Consider the following 14576-nt stretch of genomic DNA (forward strand, 5'->3'; position numbering starts at 1 on the left):
TGCCCCCATTCTGCCCACCCCATTGCCATCCCCCACTCTGTTTCACCCCCTCCCTCTTTGGGAAAGGGCCCAAAAGAAACTTTGTACCCATGATAAAGTTTCTCTCAGAAGCCTTGCTGGAGGTCCTTTAAGAGTCCCACTGTGGATCCCATTATCTTCAGATTCTGGCATCCTCGGGTGTTCCTATCAAAGAGCCCTCTAAGAACCCCACTACAGATTGGAGGGCTGCAATCAATGCGACACTAACAGGAAGTGATTAGCACAGGAGACAAATGCTTAGAAGACAGTGACAGGAGGGCTACAGACAGATACACATTTGTGCTTGGGGGAATTTGTAGACCTCAGATAAGTGAAACTGTGAATATGGGATCCATGGATTGGGGCGGTGTGTGCTACTGTGTATGTGGTACTTGTCCCTGGCACATTGGAAAAATTGCCAGCCTGCCACATCGGATAGCTTGAGAAGCACTCGTCTAGAGAATGTTTGGCTTTTTAAATCACTTTGAACTTTTTGTTGAAAAGCGGTATATAAGTATTAACTTCAAGAAAAAAAACATAATTATTCATAAGATCACAGTGCACTGGGGTGAAAGAATTTGAGTTACTTTTCGTTAACTCCATTGCAAATAATGTCACAGACTCTTGTGGGGTATCGTTCCATATTTTGCTTATAAAGATTTTGTAGAGAGGAATACAGGATGGGCAGGGCAGGAAGTGGCGGCATCATACTTTTTCACATACAAAATATTGCCTCCTTTTAATGCTTTGGCAATCTAGCACACTTGTTACAAAAAAAGAAAGTACTATCTGGGGGGGGAAGTGTGTGAAATTATTGCCATAAATGAGGAAAGAAATGTGTATCAGTGCTCAGAAACACTATGGTGTAGTGAGTTTGAGAAGTAAACAGTTTACCTTGGGGAAAGTGGTGAACCTGCCCTCTAAAACCAGTGAAATGTGTGCCTGGACTGTTCTGTGGAGTACAAGGTTGAAATTTGAAGGAAGCTCTGAGAAATGTCATTAATTCTCCAGATTGAGAAATTGAGCTTCTGTTTCTAAATGTATGACAATTCATAATATAAAGTCATTTTTATGTTCATAAAGTAGGTGATGTTGTCATCTTGGACCTCTGTAATAGATTATTCTAATTCTAGAATTTAGAGGGCTGCTTTAAATAGTGGAACAGGTCTTTGTATATGCTTGTAATTGAAAACATGACTATTGGTGGACTTGAAAAGATAAAATTGAAAATGCTCATCTTCTAAATTGGATTGCAGCAGATTTGCAGTGTGATTTTTTTTTTTTTGCACTGTGGCTGTTTGATTGGTTAAGCCCTAGATTGGTATAGGGTAATTATAGAACTAAATAGTCCTAAATTCCTTTTCTGGGAAAGTTGTCTTTGTAGCTGTTCTTGAAAAATAGTCATGAGCTCTTTTTTGCTGTATTCCTGGTTTATTTGAATGCTCAAGGCAATTCAATAAATTGTGAAGCCCTATCTTCTGAAATATTGTAAATGATGTACATCTATTTGCTCGGTGTAGCTGCCACATTTGGAAGACTAATGATGTGTCTCTCAACAGGGTCAACTTTCAATACTACAAGAGAAAATAGACCACTTGGAACGCTTACTAGCAGAAAATAATGAAATTATTTCAAACATAAGAGACTCTGTGATCAATCTGAGTGAATCTGTTAAAGATGGACAGCATGTGCCAGAAGGGATGAACTTTGGTCAAGGAAACTTTTCTGAGCCTTTTGCCACTACATACATCACTGTTGATCCTGAAGATTGCCAGTTTGCTTCAAAAAGTGGAAGTCAGGCTTCAGAGGTACAGGTAAGATGCTTATGAATGGTTACTTCTCCTTTTCCTCCTCACTGTTTAATGAGTCCTTTTGTCATGGATGTCATCACTTCAAGAATTCAGAGCTGTTCTTGAGAAGTAGGTTGAAAGTGTCTAACAGACAATTTCATCTGGTTGATCTGTGTGTTCATTTAAGCTATGTAATCAAAATTACTTGGAGAAAAGCAAATTCTACTGAAGTTCAGTGGGATTTTGTATGGTTGTAAGATAGCTTCAGTTTGAGTATATTGTAGTCTGAGGCAGAGCCTCAGCAAATGCAGGTCACCATGGTCAAAATTTGTTCCTGACATCTTGGAATTGGTGATAGGGCTGCAGCGGAGGGGCGACTTTGCTACAAACATGACACACCTGCTGGTGCAGTGTCGTTGCAGTAGGAGCCTCTGGGCTGGGTGGAGGTTCTGGAGGAGCCATTGCCAGAGGGAGGAAGATTCTCTCTCACACATTCTGGGGGGGGGGGGGATTCACACAGTATAACTGTTCAGTCTGTCCCCCCTGTAGTGCTCCCTAGGCATGTTTGTGTGTGTATCTGTGTTTCTTGTACCCCCATTCTAATCAGAAAGGAAAGCAGGCAGCAGGGGCAGAAGAGAACTTGTTTTACCCTACTTGTTTCAGAAAGAAGCCCATTTTTTTCAATTGGACTTACTTCCTGTTAAGTGTGTATAGGACTGCAGCCTTACTGTAATGAATTTTAAGTTAGATCAAGAAACATTTGGGTTTTTAACTTTTGAATAAAAGCTTTTTAATCTTTTTCCTGCCATGGTGACATTTAGCAAGCATTTCTACCACCCCAGGGGTTGGAAATGTGCTTTTAATGCTTGTCTTTATATAAAATTGGATTTATACCTTTCACTGCCAACCTAACCATGAAGCCACCTTATGCGGATTGTGTTGGTGGCAGAGGAAAGGGCACAACAGATTCAGGGTGCCCTTCACCCTGAGTCTGGCACCATCTCATTCCAGCTCACCATGGATGCTTTGATCAGCTTCCTGCTCACTCTAGCGAAAAGCAGATCCTCCACCTTCTTAGTGTGACTTAGTGAAGAAGTCTCAGTCTTCCGGTTTTATTTGCAGGAACTGTGAGAATGAAGGCAGTTCCTTTATTTGCATGTTCCCTTTGAATAAAGCCAGAAGTCCTGCACTTCTGGGTTTGAGAAAATCACATGATAGGCACGGCAGCTGAATTTCCCCCCTCCAGAGCGCTGCAGCTGTGGCTGCAGCATTGGGTAGTGTTGGATGTCGTGCTGCCCTGGCAGTGGTGGTGTGTGGGTTTTTTCTGATCCTGAAATGTGTAGAAGCCTGAGAGGTGAAAAATTTTGCTGGCTGCTACATCCACAACCAATTTGTCTTGGTCTGAGATATATTTCAATGCTGTTTCTTTGTTGTAAAGAAGATCCTTTGCCGTTCTAGTCCATTCTTTCTCTACTTGTGTGGTAGTCTCGAAGTGGGTACACATGGCTGACTCTTATAATAAATTAAAAGTCACATTTGTTTACAGAATGGAGCATTATATGGTTACAGTGTTATTTACTGAAAGTTTTGCACTTTAAAATGGCTGTTTGCATAGAATAATGCCTTTTCCTGCCAGTGTTGTAAAGCATTGATTTTTATGTACATTACATTAAAAATAGGAATTCTTGTTACGTCATTAATTTATATAGACAGCATACAGACCTTTTGGCACTGCAGCATGCCACTGTCAGAATCTCCTTCCATACACAAATGAATAAATGGAGAGTTCCAGTCATGCAAGGACCCACTGGATAACTACAACTCTACTTCTACTCATGCAAGGAGTTTCCATCAATATTGTGCTACTGAGCAAAGAGCGAAGTGTTGCCCTGTATGACTACTTTAAAATATTAAATACTAAGGGATCTGAAATCAAAGATTGACCAAGGGGTCAGCTAGCAAAATTCTTGGATATCGCACAATCCCCATCACAGTGGTTAAGTCAGGAGCTGTAAGAGAGAGACCATAGCTCAAGGAAGACCATCTACTTTGCATGCAGAAGGTCCTTTGTTCAATATCCAGCATCTCCAGGTTTTGGATTCCTGTCTGAAACTCTGACTAGCAGTAGTCCACCAATGTAGACAATTCTGACTTTGATGGGCCAAGGATCTGACTCAATATAAGGGTGTGCCTTACAGTGTTAAGAGTCTGACATTTTGATTTGCTTTTTACCACTTGTGTCACTTTATGTGCTTTTAAAAATAAATTGAATATTTGAGGGTGTAAAGATAACCCTGTATTTGCAGATGATTACACCATTATTCTTAAAATGTGCTTAAAATACTTAAGGAGACACGTTCTAATATGATCTATTACAAGTATAAATAGCAATACTCTGATCATCCAGACTAGCTAAGGATCAAGTATGATTTCTCTACTCTACATAGTGTTGTGTTCAGTGACACTGGAATACCCTTGTGTTTACAGAATATAGTCGTACATGAATTAATCATAGTGATAAAACTGAGCTAAGTGATCGGAGTACTTGAAAATAAAAATGTGTCTATAGTAAGTAGGTAGAAGTGTTTTGTTTATCATGTCCTACATGCAGAATGTCTAGGTTGAATTCAGAAGTGCCTCATGACATACAGCCGGTGTTATTGGCTGCTCTGGACCTTGGAAAACCTAGAATGTTGTGTGAGAAAAATGAAGCTATATCCAAAAATATTCTTTCACCTGCACCACCCCTTGCATAAGCAAGATGGAAATTACTGCAAAATCTGCTCTGTGGACAGTCTTTGTGAAATGTTTGCAGAACAGTGGTAGAGTAGCAGTTATTTTCCTTCCATGCATGGTTTTTTTTACCCAACCCAATACATTCATGGAAGCTCATGGGTTGCATTCAGAGTTTAATTTGTCCTGGTTAAGATTAAAGGTGGATCAAAAGTGGATCATTGCCACATAGCATCTCATTCTAAACCAGTGGTATACTTGAGGTAGTGTCTGGTGGTACTCATGGGACTCCTGAACACCTGCCGCCCAGCCAGTGAGACCAGGAATGCGACACAACAAACAGCGGTAGGAGGCTCCGAAGCATGCTTTTCTGTGCTTGAAAAAGCCCTCCCATCTACCCATCTTTTACTGGTGTTTGTCACATTACATCTCGCCTTCCAACCCAGACGTAATTGGCTATGATGTCATCGCCAGTTACTTTGGTGGTGCTTCAGATAGGTGGGCTATGAAGAGGTGCAGCAGAGGACTAATGTTGAGAAACACTGTTCTAAATGATACTGTGTGGTTGCATGGATGTTTTGGACTAAAAATGATGTCGCTGTGTTCTTAGGTTTCCTCATGACTGTGTTTTGGTGTGGTTTTTTTCCCCTGTAAGCACCAAGTTGCATGTTTGAGAATGGTCTATGTTGAGCTTTTCATGTCTGCTTGCAGTCAATGTGGTTTTGGGGGGAACAAAAGAATGCATTGTGAACAAAAAAGTTTGGGAGGAATAGGGCTGTTGGAAGAAGACATGGATAGGAAAAGTGAGAACCAAGGCAGTTGGGGGGAAGAGAAGGAAATGAAGGACAAGGTGGGCAGGAAGAGAAAAAAGAAATGAAAAGCAGTGGGAGAGGCAGAAAAACAAGTTGGTGGAGAAAACCAGAATGAAAAAAGCAAATGGAAGGTGAGGGAAGTGAAAAGAGAAGTTGGGAAAACAGTTTTCCCAAGTAACTTCCCACCTCATCCCAATGCAGATATCACAAATGCTGTGAGAGCTCCCTACCATGCAATACTATCATGGAATCAAAGATGTGAATTGCTGAGATGGTTATCAAAAAATGGTTGTGCCCCCTGTGTATGGTTAACACTGCGAATGTTATGTTATGAAAGTCAGTGCTTCTCAAACTGCTACAAGGGAGTTGGAAACACTTAAGTGTGTGGGGGAGAGGGGCTATGGCAACATTGTGATCCCTCAGATTGCTGGCGGGGGGGGGGAAGGAGGATTACCTGAGGGAGAGCTGGCCTTTGGAGGGCATGGGGAGCCCTGCAGCTGCCTCTGCAAGGCTCCCCAAGGCGCTATAACAATAGATCCTGGGCATTGTGTTGCTATTTCTCCCCATCCTTTAAAGGAGCAGGGACAAGTGCTTCCCTGGCTGGTGGGTCACAACCCACCGGTTTGGAATCCACAGGTTTATACTGTATCTCGAGGGAAATATATTGTTTAGGCCTGTCTCACTGAAATCAATGGCACTTAGTCATGACTTAAATTTGGGATACAGTTCCATGTCAGTGCTCTTTAAATGAAGCCCATAAACAGATTTCCTATGTGATGATTGTGCTGATCACTTGTCACTTAGTTTTTAATATCACTGATCATAGCAATGGGTTTTAAAAGTGCAGAGTTGTGCCTTTCACCTACTTCATGACCTAACATAGCCTATTTCTTTTGTCCATTGTAGATGTTAGATGTCTATGACCTTCTTCCTTTCGATAATCCAGATGGTGGAGTTTGGAAGCAAGGGTTTGATATCTCATATGATGAACATGAGTGGGATAATGAACCTCTTCAAGTTTTTGTTGTGCCTCACTCACATAATGATCCAGGTACTGCAATTACAAAGCATTTGAAAATGGATTTTTGTGTTAGTTGTATCTGAACCCTGAGATGTGGCTGAAGGAGTCTCACGTTTAGAATATAATCTGTCATTTGGACTGTGAAGTTGTGTACTTTCTATTTCTGCTCAAGTATTCTTTCCTTTGGTTCTGAGGTAGTGTCACATGGTATGAAATCAGCAAGTATATCTTGTATCCCTTGTGTACCCAGTGATATGAGAGCCCTTTTTTTGCTTTGAGCTTATGTAGCCCTGAGCACTTGTGCTGTGAGGAACTGCAACTCCCTTGAGATCCTTTGGCATATATGTAGAGTACCTGAGAGTAGTAATGCCGTTCTTCCATTGCAGTGCGTCAAATCTGTAAAAATCTGATTAGTTCTCCTGCTAAGCCAGGCTTAGTCTGGCCTAAGTGACATTGAAATAGGAAGAGATTGGTTGTCACATTAAGAATCTTCCTTTTCATTTGTCTCCTTCAGTGGAGCACATGTTCTAAAAACACAATCTGTTATTAAACATTTTCCAGGAGTCTTTTCTTCAGTTCTTCCAACTTCTTCCTGTTTTAATGTTAAATACGGTAATTACTTCTGGGAAATTCTTTGTGTGTGTGTGTGTTTTAAATTTTAGTCTAAATGTTCTCAGCATTTGTGGTTTCTTCTTTTTATCAGGTTGGCTAAAGACATTTGATGATTATTTCAGAGATCAGACCCAGCATATACTCAATAACATGGTGTTAAAACTGCAAGAAGACAAAACCAGGAAATTTATGTGGTCTGAAATATCTTATTTCTCAAAGTGGTGGGATGGAATAGATAGCCAAAAGAAGGATGCTGTGAAAAGGTTTGAATAGTTTTTTCTTTATTGGATGTATATCCTGCCTTTGACCTACCAGAGGCCCTCAAGGCAGTTTAATAATAAACTACATTTCTATTAACTATGGTTGTATGCTGTAATTGTAGCTTCATAAATTGTAGTGTGTTCATGTGTAGCTGAATTGTGGCTCTATTTCATGCAGCTCAATTTAGCAGTATTTTTTAAACATACTTCTGAGGACTACAAGCATGAATGCTTAGAAGAAATCTTAATTCATTATGAGATCTGTTCTTGTATGAAAATAGTGTCTGGTTACAGCTCAAAACATAGACAAGGTTGTAATTTGGCTAGCTTTTACAACTCAGAAATGTAAGTGGGAGTTGTTAAATTAGGCAGATTTCTCCCAACAGTTTATGTCATAATGTGATGGCTGAATCCAATTTCCCTTCTGGCAGTCACTCCCCTTTTACTTTCAGCTACATGTAGGGGTACCAGTTCAAGTACTTGCCATCAGAATCTGAAGCAACATTCAAGAATTATGTAACTTGTATACTGCCGTATGCATGTGAAAACAAGGTAGCATTTTGTGGTGTTCTATGTGCAGTTGTGCAAATGCTTGCAGAAGAATTTCTGCAAACATTCTGTGTGTAACATTCCCCATAATGCATTGTGGAAGCAGAAAACTAAATTTTATTTGGACCTTGCATTGTCACTTCTGTATACATCTGTCCCCTTATGTGAGCAGAAGGAAGACTGGATACAGCTCATAGATTTTTTGCTTCTTACATTGGCAACTAATGCTTCAGTTTCAAGGAATTAAAACCATTCTCTCACTCATCTTAACAAACTTCCATTGTCACTTAAAGGACAATTGTGTATTACTGCTGAAGATGTAAAGTTTTCAACTTCACAAATCTTATCAAAAGTGAGTGTTGATAACCTGTAGTATACCGCATTGAATACAACATTGGTTATTTTCACTTCTCTCAGTACAATGGTTCCTTGTTACCTGTTGATTTACCTGTTACCGCGGATTTGATTATCAGGATGCCTTCTAAGGCCTTTGGGAGACCTTAGAAAGGTCACTTCTGGAGTCCCCCTGAAGTGATGTTTTAGGCCTTTATAAGGCCTTTTGGCCTCCACGGGCCTCAGGACACCCTCTGGAGACTATGGGAGCATAGCTCCTGTCACTGCTGAAGATGCCCAGACCTATTGATTTTATTATCTGCGGGTTTTGGCGTTCATGGGGGTTCTGGGAATGGAACTTCTGTAGATAACACGGGACACTTGTAAATGAAAATGTACATTTTACACTTCCACTATTTAATTTATACGACTTTGGTTCAAAAGCTGTTGTTGAAAGTACATTATTTATCTACTTGTTACAAGCCGTTGGTAGAAGCATAAGTTCGTGTCACTGATTGAAGTCAAACTCAAACTCAAGTCAAAGTCATCATGTCTTCTTTAGCTTTATGTACAAATCAAGTTGGACAGTTGGTGAGGTTGATCTGATAGTGTGACTGAATCATTGAATTGAAAACTATATATATGACAAGTGCATATTATAAAATTGCTGTGTAAAATGTGGTGCCGTAATTCCAGAAAGAGAAACAAATTAACTTTGCATTGCTCTGCTGGAATAAAAGCATGGAGATCAACATTCGCTCCTTCTTTTCCCTTAGATATTTTGCTTGTAGTGCCCAGAGTCAGAATGGTATTGTCTCTACTTGCTATTGCAGTAGTACATAAATATTCAGCAGTGAGTATCATGGTCTAAAAGTAGAGCAAGTCAATATTCTGGGTGTTTTCACACAACTTGCTTGATTCACACCTTTTTGTTGATCTCTATAAGGAATCCAGGCAGCTGAAAATCGTGCTTTAAAGTTAGTGCCATAGGGTTGTATTGAAAGGCTTCTTTGTGACAGAAGAAAGGAGCCTTTGGGTATGCAGCCCATAGTATCTGTGTGATCTACAGTATTTTTAAAGCTCAAAGTTATTTTTCTCTATTGAATGACATAGTACATTGCAAATAAGGATTGTCTTACTGAAAAAAAAGATGACTGCCCATCTAGACTAATACTCTTTCAGAAGTGGCTAGTCACAAGCAAAGTTGCTGGGAGGATAATACACAACTCAAACAATTTACCTTTCCTAAGTCTTCTGAGGTGTTGACAACTTCAGATAATTTCTGGCTAGAGAACCAGGCCCAAACTTGTCAACCCTAGTGTTCCAGATCCAGTTTCATTGTCCGCTTGGTGCCCATGAGCAAAGAAGCAAGGGGGGCTGTTGCTGTGTCCTTAAAATACCTCTGCTCCCCCCAGCAGCAGCGCTCCACCAATCCCCTTGCAGGGGAAGGGGCTCACGTGTTCTGGCCAGGCCATACAAACTCCGATCTCCCTGCTTGTAATTGGGCAATCGGGATTCTCTATTCATAACTGAACCAACAGAAATTATCCCTATTTATTTGTAGAGAGTGTTCTCTCTGATACTGCTACTAATGTATAATGCCCTGGTGATTAGCAGTTAGAACCTTTTGGCTTTTGTTAGATCAAAGTAAATTTTCATGCTTAGTTTAATTAGTTTATGCTTCAGAAGTAACAGTGTAAAACACAGTAAAATACTTTTTTTGACTGGATTGCCACCTAAAGTGAAATGTTCAATACTTACTTTGGAATTAGTTGCATATATATTTATGGGGTAGGTGCTCAGAAGATCTGAATCGTGTTACTTTGGAGATGCAGGAGGACTCACTTTTGCTGGCTATGCCATTTTCCATGGGCTTTGTTTACAAGCTTTGCTGCCCGCACTATGCCAAACGGCATTATGCAAGCAGTCAGATTCTTTAAGGAATGGGAATTGGAGAAGAAACTTGAATTAGGAATCTGCAGGAGGGGAAAAATGGAACAAGCAAAACACAATAGTGCAGTTTTTCTTATTTCACCATTATCTAGCCCAGTGTTTCTCAAACTGTGGGTTGCAAGCCAATTTCAGGTGGGTCTCTATTCATTTCAATATTTTATTTGTTATACATTAGCACACATGGTATGTTGTGATTGCATTTGGGGAAATTTTACAGACCTGTACTTTTAACAAGCTATATTCTTTTAACAATGATACTAAACAGGATAGTAAATAGGACTTAGTCCTGGGTAAGTGTGGGTAGGATTGCAGCCTAGGATTGTTAAAAATTTTCCTGCTTGATGATATCACTTCTGGTGGGTCTTTACAGATTTTCATTTTAAAAAGTGGGTCCCAGTGCTAAATGTGTGAGAACAACAACAGTATTTATATACCGCTTTTCAACAAAAAGTTCACAAAGCGGTTTACAGAGAAAATCAAATATCTAATGGCTCCCTGTCCCAAATGGGCTCACAATCTAAAAATCAGAACCACTGATACCCTGTGTGAGAACCATTCATAATAAGGGAATGAATGTCAAATTTATCAAAACTGGCTGCCCACATTAATTCTTCATTTTCATATTTAGCCAAATGAACATATCTGCTAAGGTTTGGCAAACATTGGATTATTTAAGTGGATTCTTTTGAATAGCATATAATACTGCCATGACAGTTCGGATATAAGAATTGTGAGTACAGTTCCTCCTAAGTAGATTTATTTGTGAACACGTTTTATTTCACCTAGCCTGCAGCATTTGATGTTGGAGAATAAATCGGAGCTTAAAGTTGTGCAACTATATTTCAGCAAATCAGTCAACCCAGAATAGTTAAAAATTTCTTGTATGTAATAAAAGCTTGTCAATTTTTTTGTATAAAAGTGCATAAATACTTCTAAAGGGAGATATAAACAGTTAAATGTTCTCTTTGATAGATACAAGTGTTGTGACGAAAGTTGATCTCCTCAGTGTGTGTGATACTGCAGTGGATATACTGATCATAATTGTTAAATGTGTGTATAAGTTCAGAAAATTATGTTTTTCAGGTTAATTCATGATGGCCAATTTGAAATAGTAACAGGGGGATGGGTCATGCCTGATGAAGCATCTTCCCATTATTTTGCATTAATTGACCAGTTAATAGAAGGGCATCAGTGGCTAGAAAGGGCACTAGGTAAGTTCATGTAAATTTTTTATACCTCTTTAACAGCATTTTAGAAGATGATCCATTACCTTTTGATTTTTGTTTTGCATATTGCAATACCATAATAGACTACTTACAGGTATGTTGCAAAACCACAGTTCAGTACTTTTATATAATGTGCTTGACTTCAAAGCATGTATGATAGTGTCATTAGGCAGACTCTTACTCAGTGCTGATAGTGTGAACAGTTTAGGTAACGGATGGATCTTGTTCTGATCTGCTAGTGGTAATAAACTTGCTGCAATGACAGTTTAAGTAGTGCTGTTACTTTCCATTATCAATATGTTGAGTTTGTCCTTAGATAGCAACAGTTTGCAGTTAACTGTTCCCAGTAACTTTCCCAGATATCATCTGCCCAAACAAAGTGGAATATAAAACATACCATATCAATGTTTTTGTTTACTGTTCTGACGGTGCTCTCAAAACTGTGATAAAATAGTAATACTGATGTGATTCTTTTTTAATTCATAGGTAATTTTCAAGTCTGATTTGAACTACTGAAGGTTAACACTGGCATGAATGTAATGCTGCAGCACAGTTAGCTTCAAAAAGGGAAGGGCAGATGTATATGAGAGAAGAGGAACTACTGATTTTTAGTTGTTACCTTGGAAAGTCAAACATTTTTGAAATTAGCAATAAATCTAGAATAAATTTTATTCTAATGAACCAACTGGTGGTTCAGGTTTTAAATAAGGCTAAAAAATTACAAGTACTGATAAATAAATTAAGGACTCTAATTTCTTAACTTAAGTGCTCTTGAGTGGGACAGTCTAAATTATACTTTTGCCCATGAATAAATGAATAGAATTGGGCATGTATTAATGTGCCAGTGCCATAGTGATGAGAACATACTGTCACTCAACCTGAGGCATTGCTCCATCATCATCCTAATGGTCTTGTGGCTGTAGTTGAGCCATAGTTATGTTAGCTCAACCCTGTACAACTGAAACACAATCCTGTCTACTCTCTTATAAGTTTTTTACCTAAAGAACTTGCTTTATTTAAGATGCTATTGTTGATATATCTCACTGTAATCTCTCATCCTACAAATTACTACAGCTGTAGATTAACAGGTGTACTTTAATCTTGATTCTCTTATGTTATGGATTTATGTTGAATGCAGTTTTCCCTCTTCTGTCAGGAGTAAAACCAAAATCTGGCTGGGCAATTGATCCTTTTGGGCATTCACCAACCATGGCTTATCTTCTGAAACGCACTGGGTTTTCCAACATGCTTATACAGCGAGTTCATTATTCGGTTAAAAAGTATCTTGCAACTCAAAAGGCTCTAGAATTCTTTTGGAGGCAGCATTGGGGTATGTATTTTACATGAGCCTGTACTGAGAATTGACATTATTTACTAGCACAAATTGTGTCTGCAATATAGAAAAGGAATATTACTTTCTGTTTTTATTTTGCCTATTTGAATTCTAGATGTGGGATCTAATTCGGATATTCTCTGCCACATGATGCCCTTTTATAGCTATGATGTTCCTCACACTTGTGGACCAGATCCTAAAATTTGTTGCCAGTTTGATTTTAAACGCCTTCCTGGAGGAAGTGTCAGTTGCCCGTGGAGAGTTCCTCCTGAAGCAATTCATGATGGCAACATTCAACACCGGTAAATGCATGAAATAACATTTTGTTTCAAAGCTAAGCACAGTTTTTTTTAAAGAAACCTGTGGTATATGGAACTGTATAGTCATAATCAAGAAAATTTGGATTTTGCCATAAATGTAGTATTTGCAGTAGGGTCTCCACTCATACCAACTACTTAAAGAGAGAACTTAGTTTTGAACTAAAAACAGAATTGCTCAGGGATGGGGTGCTGGTGCTGCTGAAGGCAAGCAGGGCAGGGCAGGGCAGTGCTTCTTATGTGGCAGATGGCTTGCCCAAACTCAAACCTTAAGACTTCTGTCTCTACTGTGATAGTAGAGGAACTCGACTGGAACAGAGACCTTCAGTGTGAGCTTTTGCTTTGTATGGGAACTGGTGGCGGCTAGGTACTGCCTGAGAGTCACACGTTGGTCATCATTGATTTAGAGTTGTAATTTTTAAAGTACATTAAGGCCCCAGGTTACGAAAGGTTCTGTTCCAGAGGTTTGTCTCAAACTCTGAATGTACCGCATTTGAAACAGCTGGCTATTGGCAGCTTCATGCTATTATGCCTGCACAAAAGCAGCATAACTGATGCACGAAAGTGATGATGCATCTGTCTATAACTTGGAGCCAGTGTATCACTATTGCTTTTCTCTAGGCCTAATTTTTCTTAATAAGTATTGAAACGCAAATCTCAATTTAAAAGTTGCAGAGTTAAAAAAAAAATTGGAAGTAAGCACAAAAACAGGTCATATGACAAAAGGTGGAGAAAGATTTATCTTGTGCAAGTTTTTGGGTTCTAAGTTTTTGATTTTGACCTAAAAATTTTTTTTGAATAGCTTGGGCTATATATTCCTTTATTTTCCAAATTTGCATTGATTGGCTACTAGCCATTGCTTCTTTTGGGATTCAGTATTTAAGGATGTATTCCTGCAGGATAGTATCTTACTAATTCATAATGAAGATTTTGCTCTGTCATTTGAACAAAATATTCCTAAAATGCATGCTAATTGTTCTTTAAAACTGTTGTTGGAGCTATGCTTTCTGTTCTACTGCATAGACTCCTCTTAACCTACAACAGAACTGTTCTTAGAATCGAACATCATAGAATGTTAGAATTGGAAGGTGCCTTGGAGATCATCTAGTTCAGTCCCTTACTCAGTGCCACTAACTAAAGCATCCCTGACAGGTGGCCTGTAGTTTCTGCTTGAAAACCTCCAATGGGTGAGTGCCCACAACTGTACAAAGCAGGCTCTTCCAGTTAGATTTTTCCTCATATCTAGACTAAATCTAGTTCCCCGTTTCAACCCATTGATTCTTGACCTGTCCTCAGGTACCACAGCAAACAAGTGTTCCCATTCTGTGAGGCAGTGCTTCAGATACTTGAAGGTGGCCATCTCCTCTTCTCTCCAAGCTAAACATACCAGTATCTCTAGCTGTTCCTCAGTCTGGGCTTGGTTTCCAGGCCTGTATCACTGTCCTCTTCTAAACCTTCTCCTCCATCTTATCAGTATCCTCCTTAGAGTGTGGTTCCTCAAATTGGATGGATTGTGGGTTCTGACTTGCAATATAGAGTGGAATTATTGCTACTTGTGATCAAGACTCTATGTCTCTGCTCATGCAACCCTGCAATGTGTTTGCTTTTTTGCAGTACAC

The 14576-nt window shown here is 39.3% G+C and overlaps 1 protein-coding gene across 1 annotated transcript in view; it reads left to right on the forward strand.

Moving 5' to 3' along the window:
• The window catches only part of MAN2A1 (mannosidase alpha class 2A member 1), a 78867-nt gene that overhangs the window by 18719 nt on the left and 45572 nt on the right, over nt 1–14576 (forward strand). Inside the window, exons 2-7 of the mRNA XM_066615714.1 lie at nt 1578–1832; nt 6260–6404; nt 7078–7249; nt 11165–11292; nt 12464–12637; nt 12756–12942. Of these exons, the coding sequence (XP_066471811.1) occupies nt 1578–1832; nt 6260–6404; nt 7078–7249; nt 11165–11292; nt 12464–12637; nt 12756–12942 (1061 nt within the window). The remainder of the gene's footprint in view (nt 1–1577; nt 1833–6259; nt 6405–7077; nt 7250–11164; nt 11293–12463; nt 12638–12755; nt 12943–14576) is intronic.

This window comes from Tiliqua scincoides, chromosome 2 (assembly GCF_035046505.1).
Source record: "Tiliqua scincoides isolate rTilSci1 chromosome 2, rTilSci1.hap2, whole genome shotgun sequence".
NCBI classification, from domain to species: Eukaryota; Metazoa; Chordata; class Lepidosauria; order Squamata; family Scincidae; genus Tiliqua; species Tiliqua scincoides.